Below are 19331 nucleotides of genomic sequence, written 5' to 3'. Positions count from 1 at the left end.
CAGAAGTTCTGTTACCCAGGAGTCACTACCTTGATTGCTAGTGATAGGCCTGTTCTAGATGGGGTTGCTCTCCCCTGAAAGAAAAAGTACACAGTTTGGGAATGCTGCAGAATCTAGAGCTTTTCTAGGAGATCCAGGTGTCAGCTGTGACTGGGAGTGCTTTCTCCCAGCTTTGACTGGTGCACAAATCTTGCCCTTCCTGGACAGAATGGACCTGGGTTCAATGATGCATCCATAGATGATCTGGAAACTGCAGCTGGTACAAACAGAATGTGACCACCAGAGTGCTGGTAGAAGTGAGACAGATGGCTCAGGGGTCTCAAACCACAGCCCTCCTGCAGATGTTGACCTAAACTTCCCAGGGTTTCAGGCAGGGGTCTTTCCCAGTCCTACCTGGAGATGTCAGGAATTGTACTTTGGATCTTCTGCCTGCAGAGCATGTGCATTTCCACTGAACTATGACCCTTGCCCTACTTGTAAAGAATGAAATTCTGCCTTTTATTATTCTCTCTTGTCAGTTTCCTGGCCCAAGGATATTCTGCTTCTCAGTTCCCAACATTCTACACGCAAATGACGTCTCTGCTATTGGCTAACTCAGGGGTTTTCAAACTTGGGTTCCTAGATGCTGGACTACATTGTGGACTAATCCCCTGGGGATTATAGGGTTTGTAGTCCAACTGCTTATGCAAGTTGGACCCAAGTTTGAAAACCCCTGTGCTAACAGGAATGCATCCTAGATAAACTAGACATCCTACATAAACTAGCCATTTAAGGCATTACTTCACACCACAGACATTCTGTGAATCAGCCCTGCACAAAATTTCTGACTCACTGAGGCAAATGCTACCATGTATTGTGATATGCTAGATGCTTGAGAATCTCCCTTCTTGATTTTGTAGTCCTAAGCAAGCTGCCAAGCAGAAGACCCCAGTGGGCTATGTTCAACATAGTCAATCAAAAGTTGCACAAGCCAGATATAAGCATGGGGCAAGTGGTCTTAAAGTTGACTACTGGGTGGTGGATGACTATGGGTTTTGCTGAGAATATGAACATCTTTGAGAGCCTGATCTGTCAGTCATCATAGGACAGAATCCTAGTGAGGGGGAACTCTCAGGAATGCTTCTGACATAATCTTTGTTCTCAAAATATGAGCACTAAATAAATGCACTTCAGGTCAGTTTTGGATTTTGCTAGTACATTTAAATTGCTGCTGTCTTGGCAAAAGCCATGAAAGTGGCATACAGGAAAGCATCACGACCGCGGTTTTCCTGCTCATTGCCAAGCGGGCTGGGGTGGGAATTGAATGAGATAAGACTGACTCCAGCTTAGCATTTTCCTATAGAAATTTAGCTACAAAATAGATTTTCTTCACTCTAAATCCATCTCATTCTTTCATTATTCAAGCATATTGCATCGATGATGGCTTTGCAGAAGCTGCATCAGTATCGATTACCCATCTTGCCAGAATATACAGGGTATAAAATAGGAGCCCAATGATGGTAATATGTTGGGTCAGCAACAGGGCAATTTTGACCACATTAAAGTACCTTTTATGTCACACCATCAATCAAAAGATGGACTAGGCAAGCAGGAGATGCTTCCTATTTCTGTTCATAATTCATTAGTAAAATACTTTCCCTCTGGAATAATCCATTAGCCAACGTTTACCTCACACCTTTTAATTCACAAGAACCCAACTGTTTTCTAAAATTTATATGAGAAAGCACCTCTGAATTTAAGAATGGACATCTGTTCACATACCATACATGAATTGAAACTGGAAATCCCAGGTGAATGTGCACTTTCTTCTACCAGTAGTAGGTATGAAATACATCATTTGTTCTAAATTGCTAGAAGGAATGGAGGAGGTTCAACAAACATGGGTGAATAATGATAATGTCAGGTCCTTGGCCCCCTCTATATTTTTCTGGCAGTGTGAAGAAGACTTAAAGATAACTTATTTGGACATTCAAAGCAGGAATGAGTTGGTTCAGTGAGCCCTGGCAGATTGATGTGTAGAGTTTATGAAAAGTCTAAAACACAGGAGTGTTTAATTCCATTGACTGACATCATTCCATTGACATCAATTAATATTTGGCAAGAAAACTGGGTATTAATAATGAGGAAGAAACAAATTAAAAAGAAACTGAATGGGGAAAAGGAACAGCAGAGAGTTAAACAAGCTGCTACTAGACCAATTACAAACTCTATGCAAACCAAGTTAGAATCCTACCTCACAATGCGGCCATCAATTAGTGAATCTACAGATGGAGCTTTAGACCAAAATTACAACCCACAAACTCACAACTCACAAATAGAATTCAATTCTACTGAAAGAACTGATTTAGAAAGAAGCATTTATGAGGAACTGTTAAGTTCCCCACTTCCCAAGAACTTCACTCCCCAATCTCCACTATCATCAGTTCTGTCAGAAGGGAATAGGAATGGAGCAACTCAGCCTGGTCACACGTCTAATAATTTTTTAGTTGCTGATTTAGCTACAGAACCCACCTTAAAGACTTCTATTTTAATGGCTGAGACTTAATTTATCTTTTTCAGAAGTTCTCAACAGTAATAGCTAAGTTAGATAAGATTAGCACACAGATAAGTCATGTGACTATGCCTGATTCTAAAAAGAAGCATTTCATTACCTCGGAAGCTTATACTCAAACAGTAGATGTTGATCAAGAGAGCGACTATCATACCCTGAACATGAGAGATTCCTATATCGAATCAGAATCGGAGAATACTTTTCAGCCTTGTCAAAGTGAACTTACGATTATCTTGAACCATTACAATGAATATCGTTAGGAAGACTCCTTTAGTATAAGGAGATCCTTGGCACAGTTGTTAGGATTCTGTATGGAGTCTGTGGACTTAAAAATATATAAGAAACAGTTCACGTGAAATTCTGGTGTTTTGAGGTTACTTCTAATCTTTGAGTTCAGTCTGATACCTGCTTCCCTGATAAGGATGAAACAATTCCTGAACAAATGGAGAATTTTTCCAAACAGAGTATTTTCTAGGAATCTGATGACATCTTCAGTGAATGAATACTTGACTCAAATGAAAAAGTGCATGAAACAACGGAGGGAGAAATTTCTTCCTAAATTTATTGACAAACAAAGTCAAGTTTATTCTCTCTTTAGCGGGAAGATTTCTGAAACAGCATATGATTCCGATCAGCATCTGGCGGACTTAGAAGACTCACATTTAGTTACGTTGTCCCAGATGAGAGTTCTCTGGAGACCGTCGATTCTTTAGCTTCTTCATTGTTGGACATGCATGATGCTCCAACTGAGACGAATAGTATAATTTCTAAAGAGAGTCATGAGAAGGCGAAGGCGACAGAAAAGAGTGTGCGATCTGCACATCGTCCTTCACCTCATGGCGACAAACAATTACAACTATCCACAGGAATCGGGAACAATCAATCTGGTGAGACTGTTGAGATTTATAGTGGGAATTGCAATGTGGCAACTGTTGATTTTAATTTTTCGAATTATAATAAACCTGTTCCACGATTGTCATTGACAGCTGACCCACATTTAGATGACTTCTTCTCAATATTGACATCTACTAACTTTAATCGAACAGAGACTTCCTACATGGATGATGAAGGTCTGGGTCTGATGAACCAACATAATAATTGTGATGTACTGAAGCTACCTCATAGACCTGTGGAGGATTGATATGTTGCCCCTGATCCGCATCAACGATCCACTTCTATAATCTCTTAGAACATTCATGGTTGGGGCTCAGATTTGCTGGACTGCGATTTTCTAAACTTCATTTTGACATTCAATATTATAATTATGCAAGAGACTTGGTGGATGGGTGAGATAAGATTTTTGGATTACTCTCCCTTCATGGTGCCTGCCGTTGCGAGTCAGAAAGCTGGTAGACCACTTGGAGGTCTCACAATTCCTACAACTTCCAGACTGAAAGGACAGGTTGTAATGCTATCCTACCTGGTAGATTGGGCTTTGTCGGTGTTGGTCACTTCTCATAACATTAAATTTCTCTGTGTTGGTCCCTACCCAGAGTTGCTATCTGTCCCTACCCAGAGTTGCTATCTCCAAACAAAGGTATTATGGGAAGAGGTTGAGTTGTACATCTCAAGGTTAATTGATGAATACCCTAATGTTCCGATAATTATAGCTGGTGACTGTAATGCAAGATTGGGGTATGATGATGTTTCTCTTTATGGAAAATTTTCCCAGTGGCCCCCATTGGAGGACACGGAGTTTAGTGCTTCAAATCGTGTCTTTTTAGATACCACGAGCAATTTGCAAGACTATGTCTAGCCCGTATGGCTAATAACTTGGATTTATTCCTGTTAAATGGTGCGGCTCCAGTTGATTGTCCGGGTCAATACACTTTTCATCGAGGGAAAAGTTTACCCACAATTGACTATGTGCTTGTCACGAGAGACGTATTTGACTCAATAGACAACTTTAAAATTAGTGCTAGACCCGAAAGTGACCATAATCCCTTAACTTTAACCTATATATATGATGGACACCCTAAGACCTATAAGAATGTGTGTTTAACTCAATCTAAGGAATTGCGGGGTGGCAGAGTTAGGTGGAATTATAAACTGGATCAATTTTTCCCCCTTTGGATCAATTCAGAGACTGGTGAAGCGGCCAGGAGGAATCTACTTGGTGTTTTAACTGACCTAGATAGAGATCACTGTGTTATTAAGAACTACGAAACTTTTATTTGCTCAATTAAAGCTTTAATAACCAAATCGGATCATGCCAGTTCAGAACTAAAACCTTACTGCCCTAAAATGTTTTGATCATGAGTGTATTAGGGCTAAAAAACATCTTGTTACTCTTTCAAAGTACGCCAGTTCCAATCCCTCTGCAGACCTGGTTATAGAAATATCGAAAAAGAAAAAAGAATATAAAGCCCTTCTTAGATTTTTAAAAAAGGGGCTGATACACAAAAGAAGTGGTCACTTCTAGTAAGTGCAGTGAAGAACAAAGATTCGATGAACTTTTGGAGACTAATTTCAATACCAAACAATAAGATATATTCCTTTCAGGTTTGCCCAATAACCCCAGAATCGTGGGAAACTCACTTTCGGGCACTATATAATGATATCTCCCCTCAAAATGCTCTTCAAATAGGTTCATTACCATATTTGTCTCCGGTCTCCACATGTGAGATAGAGCAGTTAATCATGCAATTGAAATGCGAGAAAGCACCTGGAAACGATTGTATCCTGCCGGAACTTCTGAAGCTCTATAAAGATTGGTGGGCTCCTGTGCTGGCTGCTTTCTTCACATATATTGATCAAACTGCACAATTTCCTCAGGATTGGGGAATGGCAATCGTGGTTCCTATCCATAAGAAAGGCAGAAGGGATGGCCCCTTTAACTATAGACCAATTAGCCTTTTAAACATTATAAGTAAACTCTATGCCAAGCACTTATGTGTTTAATTATGTGCTTGGATGGAGCAGGAGTGCATTATTGAGGATGAACAGGCAGGATTTAGAGCTAATAGATCTGGATTAGAACACTGTTTAATATTACATCTTGTAGACAAACAGGTTAAAAGGAATAAGCAACCATTGTTTGCCGCTTTTATAGACCTTAAGATGGTTTTTGATACAGTTTCTAGAAGTTGTCTTTGGTCTAAATTGGTGGCTACTTCTATGGACCGAAGGCTTCTACTTTTGCTCATCAAACTGCATGAAAATTCCTTTTTAAGAGTGTGTTTAGATCATGCTGGCAATCTTACAAACTCAGTACCCATTAGGAAAGGGGTGCGACAAGGGTGTGTATTAGCCTCTTACTTATTTAACCTTTATATTAATGATTTGATAAGGCGTTTGCAGACATCTGACACTCATCCACCAAAACTAGTCAACAAGAAAATCCCAATCCTGATGTATGCCGACGATGCAGTAATTTTATCTCAAACCAGGGTTGGGCTTAAAAGAGCGTTAGATGCCTTAGCACTATACAGCAGAGAGGAGGATCTACAGATCATTTATGACAAATCTAAAATTATGTGCTTCACCAATAAAGTAAAAAAAATTGTATGGATGCTAGATGGACATCGACTAGAACAGGTAAATCAAATAAAATATCTGGGGTTTTTTTCAACATTTTGCTGGGAAATCACCACATATAAGTATGGTCGCAGAGTCGGCGAAACGTAGCACAACAGAAATCTTAAGATTTTTTTAGAACTCAGGGTGCAGGTTTTATTCCAGCTGCTTTAAAGCTCTATACTGCAAAGGTCATTCCGCAATTATTGTATGGTATTCAATTAGGTCCATACTCAAGGTTTGACATTCTGGAAAGAAGCCAATAAGGGTTCTTGAGGAACTTATTGGGCACTCCGAAATGTACAGCGAATTTGATTTTAAGGACAGAGGCTGGCTTTTAAAAAATTGACTCTAGGGCCTGGCTTCTAATTATCTATTTTTGGTTGAAAATACATCTGCGAACAGTTGGTTTAATTCCTGAGTTTCTCTCAGCTACTCCGCAGTCACTATGGTGTACTACAGTAAGGTTTAGATCCAGCTCAATTGCTGGAACTGGGTATAGCGAATGCGAAAAGAGTAGTGAGACAACACCTTGTTGATATTGAGATCCAAGAAAACCAGGCTGTACTTCCAGAGTTTTATAGAGTAATAAGAACTAAGATGGACCTTTCCCCCACAAAATATCTGTCGACTATCACTTTTTCTAAGTTTCGATGGATATTTACGAGAGTGAGGGTTAACTCCTTTCCATCTGCACTTTTAGCTGGGAGGTTTCAGGGTGTGCCTTTAGAAGAACGACACTGTAGTTGTGGGTCGGGAGATACAGAAACTGTTGCACACATTCTTCTCCACTGTAAATTCCATTTCTATCCTAGGGAACGTCTTATTGCTCCTTTAATATGTAAACTGGTTGATCAGTCCGATGAAAATCTTGTAAAACATCTGCTCTCAGATAAAGATGCTTCAATCTCTATTTCTGTAGCTAAGTTCAGTTATATTGCTTTTAAGAGGTATAATGGGACATCATCCTAATTCTAAACTGTACATGTATGTGTGTGTGTGTGTGTGTGTGTGTGTGTGTGTGTGTGTATACACACACACACACACACACACAGAGATTATATATCACTAGTTTTTACTCTCTGTTTGGTCTAATGACTGTAAATAAAATTACAATTACAATTACTGACATCCTGACGAGAGAAGCACTTGCGGAAGAACATCACACTAGTGCAAAGCAGTCGCTCTAGCTCCTTGCTCGAAGTCTGGAGCGTGCATTCCAGACTGGAGTTGCACTACCACAAGCATGCTTGTGCAACAGCACGTAATGGGCTTTTTTGTGCAACTATGCTATCTTCTTGTGCCAGCACAACCTTGTTCATTAACACAAGGGCTTTATAGGTAGGATGTCAGCCACTGGTTAATTGGGGGCTCTATGTTACTTACTCAGTAGTGTGTCAGTTCCAGATCAGTGTCAGCACTGGAGGTCAATTCACTGTGATGTGGGGGAAAGCCTGGTAGCTATCAGGCCTATGAGGCAGTCCTTCCCAGTCTGCTGCTGACTCAAACATTCCTAGACGAAATAGTTTGATGATGTCATTCTATTCATGACCACACAGAATGGAAGAGGGCAAGGATGTCTGGTTACTGCTCATGCTACATAAGTGTCTACAGAATGATGCAAAACGCAGCAGGGGTGACTCTAAAACAACTAGTTTAGGGGACTAACAAAGAATGTTATTAGGGGAGCAAGTATTTTGTTATATATTAAATACTTACAGAAGTAAGGTAATTAATGTGGTTAGTATATTTGCTTTATTAATGAAGTTTGCCTGACATTTTCATATGTATTCAGAAAATGGACCAGATTCCAGCTTTTAAATACTGTATCTTTGGATAATGCCAAGCCTTCCAGTCTGCTTTCCAGGCCAATTTTCTCTTCCTGTCCAAGACCATGTGGCAGGCAAGACTGGGATGGGAAGAGCAGTCAGTACCAGACCAGTTGAAATCTACAGTGGTGATGACCCTGCACCTCCCTGTACACGAAGGTGCTGAAAGGCATCATCTCACACTGCTCGGGAGGAGGCAATGATAAACCCCTCCAGTATTCTACCAAAGAAAACCACAGGGCTCTCTGTGGGTGCCAGGAGTCGACACTGACTCGAGGGCACAACTTTACCTTTATTTTATTACCCAGGTACTTTATTACTCAGGTAGAAGGGTGCGAGCAGGCTACCGGTCATGTGAATGGTTGGACTGCCAGCAGCACGAGCAGACACAGCGCCTGGCTCCAAGAGCACCCGGCTTGTGGGAGAATCCCTCAATGCACTGTGCTCCTCGCAAAGTGCATTGTGGGATTCCTGGAGGCCAGGCAGCATTTCCCCAGCTGTGCCACTAGCTGCAGCGGAGATCATGTGTGCGGTGGCGTGGCACAGCAATGGGAGCAAGAGGATCGTGTGGGGGAAGGTAGGTATACTCCTGTCTCCCCCCCCCACCCCAGTCCTCCCTAGACACCAGGGATTTTGGTTGTATGAATGACCTTAATATTTCCCATGATGTCTATCAACTTATGAGGAATAAATTGGTAAAAGTAGTAACTCTTTAATAAGAGATTGATGCATTTGGTTCAGGACCTAGCCAGGCCTAGCAAGGTTGGAGTGAGTTCTGGGACAAGATGTGCCCTGCCCCCCAGACCTCCTCACCTACTTCTCTCCCCAACCCTGTATCTTTGCTGCAGAAGAATGGTAAGGACAGAGTGAAAAGCAAAACATTCTTAGCATGCCCACTCTCTTGTTCCTTTGAAAATAATATCACATGTGCAATGGAGTTCTCTTTCCTCAGGGCGATTTATCGCACCTTGATCAATTATAGTGACAGCCCTAGACACAGACATGGAGCCCAAGTCAGGTACAGGTACCATACAGGGCCGAAGCAAACCACCTTCAGCTGTTATGAGGATATATTCCAGGGGAAACAGCTAGTGGAGACATAATATGAGAATGTGACATTAAAATCTAGATGGGCATAATTCAAAAATTTCAAAAAGCACTACCATTCCTTGTGAAAAGACCTTTTCATCAGTGTTAGAACATTTCAGAGATGGGCATTTCACGAAAGATAACTCTGATTGTGTCCTATCCTATGAAGCAGATTTTTCATATAGTTATGATGTAACCTTTCTGTAGAAGACATTGAACTATGTACATGACACGCCAGATGCTGTTTGCTGGCGGGGGGGGGGGGATATGCTAAAAGTTTAGTTTCTACTAAACAGCCTGAAGCTTTGCTACCACAAAACTGATGAGTGACCTGGTTGTCTTCCACATTAAGAGAGCGAGCAAATTAAAATGAAAGAAAGTTACAGGAGGCCAACATACACTTTTTTTTTTGCTGGAAAGTGAATCCATCGATGCTTTAAGTATGTTTGAAGATTTAGAGAGTGAAACCATGTAATATAGTGATAGGCAGATGTTTTCCATATGTTGTCAGCATGGAACTTCAATCACTTCAGGGCCAGCTTGTACAACGTTTCATGTTACTGATTTCTCTGAGAAGCCAGCCTTCAAATTAAATTGTGCACGCACATCTTCAAACAGGCTCCTAAAACTATGTGAGAATATTCTGTCCTGTATGTTCGCTTTTGTTGTCCATGCTTGACTGTCTCCTCCAGAATTGCATTTTAACTAGCTATATTTCAGTTTACCTTTATGCTTATCCTACTTTAAAAAAAATCCAAATATTATTTCCAGATTTCTCATTAATTTTCCTAAACCCAGCAAAGGTTTATAGTTAAAGAATAGTTAAAAATGCATTGGCTCACCTTCCTTTCCATGCTCATTTGAGAGTCACTCTTGCAGCATGGTTTAGTGCTCAATTAAATACCCAAATTTTTGAAAATGCAAACAGCTTTGCTTTATACACAAGGCCATATTGCCTCACTTAGTCACATTCTTTATTAGATAATGTTTTGATTTCTTGGTGCAATATGTATTTTCCTTTTGTTGTACCATATGTTTCTGTACAGACATCAGTTCCCACAAATATTGTTCTCAGAAATCATGGGTAATAAAATCCTGATTCTGCATTGTTTTATCTCTTCAGCTTTGGAGATATTGAAATATGAAAGACTTGTTGGCAAGAGCGGATGGGGAGACCTGCCCCCAGCCAGACATGAATTTGGGTTTGGGAAAACCAAACCCAATAGCTCAGTTGATTCCAAGCCCAGTTCCAAACTCAGACTGGACCCTATTATTCCTCAATGATGCATCTGGGAGTGCAGCAGGATCTGATTTCCCATACCCCACCCCACCCCACTCCAGTGAGCATCAATACACACATAAACACACCGCGAACCTCCCTCCCTCTCCCTCCATCCTACTTGCCAGGCTTGCTTCTCCTATTATGTCTGTCCTATGATGCATTTTTCCTGGACCCGGACCTTCAGAACACTGCTACAACTTTATGCCAGGCACCAGTTGTGCTGGACAACTGAAGTGGAAATGAACTTTTGAGGCTTGCCTTGCAGTTGAGGCGAGGATGATGAGCCACTGAAATTTATTTTTCTGAGCCAGAAAATACAAGTGTTGGTGACATCACTATTTGGAAATATTCTAATGGTTTTACTCTCATATTTTTGAACAGGGAATTCCATGTTGCTACGTGTATTACCTTCATTGTATGGAAAGCAATCTCAGCTGATTACCAGCCATCTGAGAGACTTGGTAGCACTGATGCCTCACTTAGAACAACCCGAACAGCACCACCTTTTACGGCTTTTGTTGATTGTTGCAAAGGAAAAACAACCAGAGGTAACATTTATTATTATATTATAAATGCTCAGTAAATGTGAATGTTAGATACAAGGAGTCAGAAATTTTGATACGAACCACCTTTGAAGCCCTAACCCTAACCCCCTAACAGTTTGGGTCCTAGATATCTGAAGGATCAGCTGCTCCCAAGGGTTTCTGCCTATCCAACAAGATTGTTTGTGGGGGTGGCTTTGCTCCTCATGCCAACATGGAGGGAGACTCAATTGTCATGCACACAGGACAGGACCTTCTCTGTTGTTGCCCCCAGGCTCTGGAATGCTTTCCAGTGGGCGTCCGTTCTTTGACATCTGTGGCTGCTTTTAAAAAACTAAACGCTTTTTTATTTGTTCAGGCTTTTACACCTTAGAAATTGCCAACCTCTCTACTCTCCTGTTGCTTTGTCTTTGTCTTTTTTAATGATGGCTCTTTTTTTTTTGGTGTTTTTATGGTTTTAATTGATTTTAATATTTTAATGTGATTATATAGAGTTTTATTGTATTTAAACATTTGTAAACCATCTTGGGATGAGTTTTGTGAACGCTTATTCATTTGTTTATTTGTTTGTTTAATGAATTTGTATACCTCCCACTACAGAAGTCTCTAGGCAGTTTACAGCATAAAACAAACCAAGAATTTAACAGTTAAAACATAAAAACCAGTCTGAAATATCCATAAAAACACCTACTAACTAAAAAGCTTGGCTGAAAAGATGTGTCTTTGTTTCCTAAAAGCCAACAGGGATAGGGCAGCTCTAATCTCAGCAAGAAGTGCATTCCACAGTCGTAGGGCAAATACAATCGCTCCTAAGCATCCTCTCTGACCTGCTTTAAAGACAGCCCCGTGGTATTCAGATAAGTTACGGGAGCTGAAGCGGCAAGGTTGATGACTAGAGCGCAAGTGGAGGAAGACTCAGTGTGAGTCTGATCGGGTACAACACAGAACATATTTAAAGATCTATGCTCTGGCAGAGCGGGCGGCAAAGAAACAGTTATTTTCTGTCCGCATTGCTTCAGCAAACTCAGGTCCAGCTGAGTTGTCTAGGGTTGTGAGGGGACTAGTATGTAACCCCTTCCCCTTGAATTTAAACTTAGAACCATTGGTTACTCGCTGTGACATTTTTAATGACTTTTTTTGCAGATAAAATTTATCTTATTTGGGCTGAGCTGAATTCCACGGTTATTGCAGAGTCTACTGTGGAGGTGCCTAGCAATTCCTCTTCTAGGTTTAGATTTTCAGTTTGTGACTCCTGAGGAAGTGGACAAACTGCTTCAGACTGTGCACCCTACAACCTGTTCTCGTGACCCTTGCCCAACTTGGTTTATCTCGTCTGATAATTATATTATCAGAAAAGGTCTGGTAAATATTATAAATGCTTCTCTGAGGGAGGGCAGGATGCACTAGCAGAGTCAGACCAGGGGCAGCCCGTGTCCTCCCCCCCACTCGCCAAACCCTCTACATCTGACATCAGACGCCCCTGTGTCTGATGTCAGAAGTGGGGGACGTGGTCTGGCTCCCAAACGGGGTCACATGGCCCCATTTGGGAGTTAGATCCAGGCCAGCGCTTCTGGCTGCACTGCAAATGCAGCGCTGGCCATCCAACTCCTAAACGGGGTTGCGCAGCTCCATTCGGGAGCTAATCAGGGCCCGCGCTGTGTTCGCAGCATGGCCAGAAGTGGCTCTCCCTGCCTTTACAGCGGGGAAGAGCTGCTCCTGGCTGCGGTGCAAATGCAGCGCCGGCCATTTAACTCCTGAATGGGGCCATGCAGCCCCACTTGGGAGCTAAACAAGCAACCCCTGCATCTGATGTCAGACGCTTAGGGTATGTCAGGACCGTTAGGCATGGCCCCTGAGGGGCGGCAGCCCAGGTTCTTTGAATCTAGATGTCCAATGGTGGCTACACCCCTGGCAGGATGCCTCCTTTTCTTAAGGAGGCTATTATCTGACCACTTTTGAAGAAACCTGCATGGATCCCTCGGAGTTAGCTAATTACAAACCTGTTTCTAACCTTCCATGGTTGGGCAAGGTGATCAAGCAGGTGGTGGCCTCTCAGCTCCAGGAGGTTTTGGATGATGCAGATTATCTAGACCCATTTCAAACTGGCTTTCGTGTGGGCTATGGGGTTGAGACGGCCTTGGTTGGCCTGATGGAGGATCTCCAATTGACTGTCGACAGAGGGAGTGTGACTCTGCTGATCCTCTTGGATCTCTCCGCAGCACAGTCAATTGGAGATCATCCATCAGGCCAACCAAGGCCGTCTCAACTCCATAGCCCACACGAAAGCCAGTTTGAAACGGGTCTAGATCATCTGCATCATCCAAAACCTCCTGGAGCTGAGAGGCCACCACCTGCTCGATCACCTTGCCTGAGAGGGTTGGGATTGGGTGGCACTGTTTTACAGTGGTTCCGCTCCTACCTCTCTGGTAGATTCCAGATGGTGTTGCTTGGAGACTGTTGCTCTGCAAAGCAAGAACTGAAGTATGGAGTTCCACAAGGCTCCATACTGTTTCCAATGCTATTTAACATCTACATGGAACCGCTGGGAGAGATCATCAGAAAGGCTGGTGCTGCGTTTTATCAATATGTTGATGACGCCCAGATTTACTTTTCCATGTCAACCTCATCAGGAAATGGCTTATCTTTGGCATATATCATCAGGAAATGGCATTTCCTCATCAAGAAATGGCATATCATTCTATGTCAACCTCATCAGGAAATGGCATATACCCCTACTAACTTGACAAAGAGGCACCTTTTAATGTGGTGATTCTCTTTATTTAGCAGGGGGAGAGTAACTGGCCCTATCCACCCCCAGCACAGTACTTCCAGTGACTGTTGCTGGTGTCTATCTTATGTTTCTATTTAGATTGTGAGCCCTTTGGTGACAGGATCCATCTTATTTATTTATTATTTCTCTGTGCAAACCGCCCTGAGCCATTTTTGGAAGGGCAGTATAGAAATTGAATAACAACAACAACAACAATAATAATAACAACTAATATCTTTTCTAAATGCCTGCTTGGAGGTGGCAATGGGCTGGATGAGGGATAACAAGCTGAAGCTGAATCCAAATAAGATGGAAGTACTGACTGTGGGGGGGTCGGGACCCAAGAGATGGTTTAGATCTGCCTGTTCTGGATGGGGTTACACTCTCCCTGAAAGATCAGGTACGTAGCCTTGGAGTGCTCCTGGACCCAAAGCTTTCCCTGGTTTCTCAGGTTGAGGCAGTTGCCAAGAGTGCTTTATATCAGCTTCAGCTGATTCGTCAGCTATGTCCATTTCTAGAAGTGAATGACCTTAAAACAGTGGTACATATGCTGATAACCTCCATACTTGACTACTGTAATGCGCTCTACGTGAGCTGCCTTTGTACGCAGTCCGGAAACTACAATTGGTACAGAATGAAGCATCCAGATTGGTCTCTGGAATAACACAAAGGGACCATATAACACCAGTTTTGAAATAATTGTACTGGTTGCCAATAGATAGATAAAGTTTATTACGGTCATAGACCAGTTACTCTTTACATTTTACAAAATATTTGATTAAGTAATGCAGGCTTTACGAAGCTTACATACAGTAAAACAAAATTTGGCCACATTAACAGTCATCCCAGGTTTAAAATTGGACAGCAGATACTCCAAGTAAAAAAGATTGGTGTGGCCTGGACAATTCTTTAGCAAAAGTAAAATAAACTTAGCACGACTATCCCTATAAAATTCACAGTAAAGAATTACATGAGCAGTGGTCTCTATTTCACCTGCACCACAGGGACAAAGGCGTGCCGCATAAGATACCCACTTGTATTTTCCCTCCAAGACTGCGGTACATTAAGGCGGGCCAGGGTTAATGCTCTCCTAAATTTAGATACTAGAATGTTATCTAAATAATCGGCGGGTTTAAGATTAAAACCTTGAGGGCTTATATATAGTCCTCTTGTCACGCGTGCAGATTCAACCAATATTTGATTATACACAGCCAAATTTTCAGCTTTAACATGGTGACCCCAGCCTCTCTTCGGAGACCAGTATTAGTAACACCACAGGGAACTTGGAGAATAGCCCTTAGAAACTTTGTCTGGATTACTTCCAAAGGAGTAAAGTTGCCATAAGTGCTAAGCTGTGCACCATAGAGAATCTGAGGGTATACCTTAGCGATAAAGAGTTTAATGGCCGCTGGAACAAAAAGGGAAGAAATGAAAAGACTTAATGGCATTTGCCAACTGCTGTGCGCTATGAGAAACAGTATTAAGGTGGGCTTTACGACCCCCACTAGAGTGGAAGGCCACCCCAAGATATTTAAACACCCTCACCTGTTCAATTCTTTGCCCATTTATAGACCATCTAAAGTTCTTTGAGCGCTTTGCAAACACCAAGACCTTTGCTTTCTGGTTGCTAATATATTTCCAGGTGAAATACAAAGTGCTGTTTATTACCTATAAAGCCCTTAACAACTTGGGACCAGGCTATTTAAGAGATCGCCTCCTCTGTCATGAACCGACCCACCTTTTATGATCTTCTGGAGAGGTCTGGTTGCAGTTGCCACCAGCTCACCTGGTGGTGACTCAGGACAGGGCTTTCTCTGTGGTTGCCCCGGGGCTTTGGAATATGCTCCCTGCTGAACTAAGAGCATCTCCTTCTCTGTTTGTTTTCAGGAAGACCCTCAAGACATTCCTGTTCTCGCAAGCTTTTAATTAGAATTTTAATAATGCTAATAATTTGTTTTATATTGTTTTTATCATACTTTATGTATTTTAACTTGCGATTTTAATGTTGGGATTTGTACACCGCCTAGAGATTTACATAGGCACACCTTTGAGTTGCCACCAAATGAGCTGGCAGCACTCTCAGACAAACCTCCCCTGAAGTTCTTAATAGGCGGTGGGGTTCATAATGAAGAAGGCATTCTCTTAAATTTGTGGGCCTAAGCCGTTAAGGGCTTTTTAGGTAATAACCAGCACTTTGTATTTTGTACAAAAAGCTATTGCTAGCCAGTGTAGATCTTTTAGAATTGGAATAATATGGTCTCTACAGGAGGTCCCAGAGACCAGTCTGACAACAGCACTCTGCACCAATGGCAGCTTCTGGACTATGTACAAAGGCAGCCCCATGTACAGTGCGTTGCAATAGTCAAGCTCAAAGGTTACCAGCATGTGCACACCACTGTCTTAAGGTTACTCACTTCCAGGAAAGGGCACAGTTGGAGAACCAGTTGAGGTTAATAGAAAGCTCTCCTGGCCACCGCCTCCACCTGAGGTATCAGAGAGAGGGTTGTGTCCAGAAGTACTCCCAAACTGAAAACCTGTTCTTTCTGGGGGAGTGTAACTCCATCCAGAACAGGCAGATCTATCCCTTTCCCCAAACTGTGGCTGATGGTATAGAAATGGAATAACAAACAAACAATAATGTCCCTCTCATGCCATCAGATTATTCCTATAGCCCAGTAAGCTAGGATCAAGAAGAGGCACATGAACTTTCTGTTCTCACAATCAATTTAGATAGATAGATAGATAGATAGATAGATAGATAGATAGATAGATCTTTATTGTCATTGTTCTGTGCAGAACAACGAGATTGAAAAGAATCTACAACCACTACTACAGGACCTAACAAGAGTAATCTAAACATATACCCATACGCCCCCCTCCCATCAACCCACTAAAAACCCACTAAAAAACTCTAAAAACTAAATACAAGTTCCTAAGCTAGCCTTTCAAGAGGTGCCTATTGAGACCTCAGATTTTTTTTTTTAATAAGCTTTGTTGAGATCACAAAGTAGTTGATTGATTAGACATAAACATTGTTCAAAGAACAGAAAAACATGATGTCTACTCTGATAACATTCTAGCATGCCAAACATGCTGAATCCTGACATGGCCAGTGTTGGGATTTTCCAAGCCAGAGTAAACCCACTCTCTTTTACTTCCTCCGGTATGGTAATACAGGGTTTGAAGCCTTGATCCTGACTCGTGTTAAAATTAAAAGTACAATCCTCTGCATGCTTACTCAGAAATAAACCCTGTTAACCTCAGTGGATGACTCTCTGGTTGGTGAGTTTCAGACTGTAACCTAAGAAATACATATTAAAAATCTGCAATATCTGATTAATATAAAGAATTTCCAGACAGATATGGAATGGAGATGCCATTTCTCCTTTTCTATTTGGTAATACAATATAGAATGCTATAATAAGATTCCAGAAACATGATCCTATTCTTAAGGTGTCTCTTGGATGAGCATAAGGTTGCTCCCAAGTGCTTTTGCACTAGTGGAGCCCAAAAAAATATGCCACACCAACTTAAAGTGGTAATGGCTGCAGGCATAGGATGACTATAGGATCAGGCTGTAAAAAAAGTAATTGTTGCAGAATGTTGACTCCTAAACATTTTGCAGTGAAACTACTACACAGGCAGTTTGAGTTCCCTGATGGGTATTTTTTTCTTTAATACAGATTGAGGTTTGCAGATTTACTTAAGAAAGTTGGATTATAACAGCTCAATAAGTGCTACAAAATAACATTTCATTAATTGCCAAAACAATATTGGATTGATTAGTAAAGTTAGTATAGTTGATGTTAATGGAGGGTTGAATTAATTGAATGCCTTAAGTTAGTGGATCAGAAGAGATTTAATAGGATGCATAAAACAATCACAGTTATTAAGATAGACTGTTGTGGCCTTCCAGTTTTGGAAAAAAAGACTTAAGGGGCTCTCTGCCATGATCCAGCCATCATCTGATTAAATCTTATCATTTTGGACATTCCTGTCCTTAGTCATTAATATTTGTGCAGTTATTACATCTTCTTCTGTAAAGATAAAAATGTTTTAACGGCTTTCTTGGTTTTTAAAGCCAAGTTACACTAAATAGTTTCCAGAACACAAGTTAGCAACAAAGAACAACAAAGAAAAGAAAAGGAACATCCCATGTTTTCATGTACGGTTCACCCAGTTACACAAGTTGGATGTTTATGACACATAAGGCATTATAATAAGGATACCTAATTTACAGAATAGAAATTTCTGCAATTTTTGCAACAACAACAAATCAACAGGAACTAATATCCACTTCTCAGTACAATGAAGGGAACTCTTCCAAAATACACAGTGGCAAAGGAAATATAATTCCTTCCATAAAATAGACTTTCCAGTCTGATATGGCCCACGTTAACCTTTGTTTGTAGCCTGGGTCACACAACATCTTTTCAACCTCATTCCTATTAACTTGTTAATGTCTGTTTGCTATACTGTTGAGGCTCTTTAGTCTGACTTTTCAAAAAGTATTTATTTTACACCAAGCAATACAGAATCTCAAGACTCAGTATAGTGTAGCACAGAAAATGCTGGACTTTGGCAGGGAAAGGCTGAGTACAAATCTCTGCTCATCTGTGAAGATTAGGGTTGCCAACTAGGGGCTTTTATAGAGGACATACGACTGTTTTGGTAACCAAACACCCTTTTTTGCATTAGGAGGAATAGAGACTATTTTAGGGATCAAACAACTCCCCCATTTGTTGTGATGTTCAAACTTCTGGGGAACACCTGGAACATTTTGTTGGCTCTGAACACTTTGCTCTCGTGGGCAGCTTCTCTTCCTTTGTCTCCTTCCCCTGCCAGCATCCTACTGACCATCCATCCAATGGGGAAGCCTGAGGGGAGGTTCTACTTCAGTGGCAGCTTGAGAGCCATAGGATGCAGGAGCACAGCTAGGTAGGCCCGGCACGTTCAGCTTCCTTCTTTCATGTGGTGGTGGTGGCAGTGAGAAGTTAGCAGTTAGCTAACTAACTTTACTCAGTTAGCAGTTACCCCTGCTGAGTAAAAAGGCACCTTTTAAAGTGACGAATCCCTTATATTTATCATGGGGAGAGCAACTGGTCCTATCGAACCCCAGTAAAACATGTCTTCAGTGGCTGATGCTGGTGTTACCTTGCATTTATTTTTAGACTGTGAGCCCTTTGGGGACAGGGGAACATCTTATTATTTATTGTTCTTCGGAAACCACTGGGAAACCTTCTGTTGAAAAGCCGTATATAAATGTTTGTAGTTTTAGAGAACAGCAAGTGAGTGGGAGACCATGCATGCACCACTACACCAACATGCAAAGAGGCTGGCTTGATAGCTAGCTGGCTGCCCTGCCTCAAGCCAAAAGGCAAAGCTGTTGGCCTGGCTGGGGAGAGCAGGCTGGGTGACCCAAGGTGGGGGAGGATAGAGGACTCTTGTGTGTAGTAAACCTAACCAGGAGATGAATTTATGGTTAAGAAGCAGGGCCTTGAGAACTCTGCACCTAGTCTGCTCACCTGGTCATCAGCATCAAAGTGGTGAGCTGTATTTATTCCCAAATTATCCAATTTTTATCAAAGTATGCATATGCAATACCACTAAATATATGCAAAATTATGCGGTGGAGACTTTTTGAAGACTTTTTTTAGTGAAAAGCATCCTCTGTTTCCACTTTCTCGGTGATGTGTATTGATGTTTTTCACCATCTGGACTTGGCAACCCTAATGAAGCTCATTGGGGGGTC

General features: G+C 41.6%; 2 protein-coding genes across 5 annotated transcripts in view; one reads left to right on the top strand and one right to left on the bottom strand.

Annotated features, from left to right (window-relative positions):
• VEPH1 (ventricular zone expressed PH domain containing 1) overlaps nucleotides 1–19331 on the top strand; it is a 221294-nt gene that overhangs the window by 55663 nt on the left and 146300 nt on the right. For 3 of the 4 annotated variants that reach the window (XM_053312344.1, XM_053312345.1, XM_053312346.1), the window contains exon 6: nucleotides 10649–10815. In XM_053312344.1, coding sequence (XP_053168319.1) covers nucleotides 10649–10815 — 167 coding nt within the window. Of the gene's footprint in view, nucleotides 1–10648; nucleotides 10816–18424; nucleotides 18518–19331 lie in introns of all 4 variants that reach the window. The other variant, XR_008320208.1, reaches the window with a different exon arrangement.
• The window catches only part of PTX3 (pentraxin 3), a 39281-nt gene that overhangs the window by 11805 nt on the left and 8145 nt on the right, over nucleotides 1–19331 (bottom strand). The gene's annotated exons all lie outside the window — the stretch shown is intronic.

The sequence above is a fragment of the Hemicordylus capensis genome, chromosome 3, assembly GCF_027244095.1.
Source record: "Hemicordylus capensis ecotype Gifberg chromosome 3, rHemCap1.1.pri, whole genome shotgun sequence".
NCBI lineage: Eukaryota > Metazoa > Chordata > Lepidosauria > Squamata > Cordylidae > Hemicordylus > Hemicordylus capensis.
This window is presented reverse-complemented; position numbering and strand designations above follow the sequence as displayed.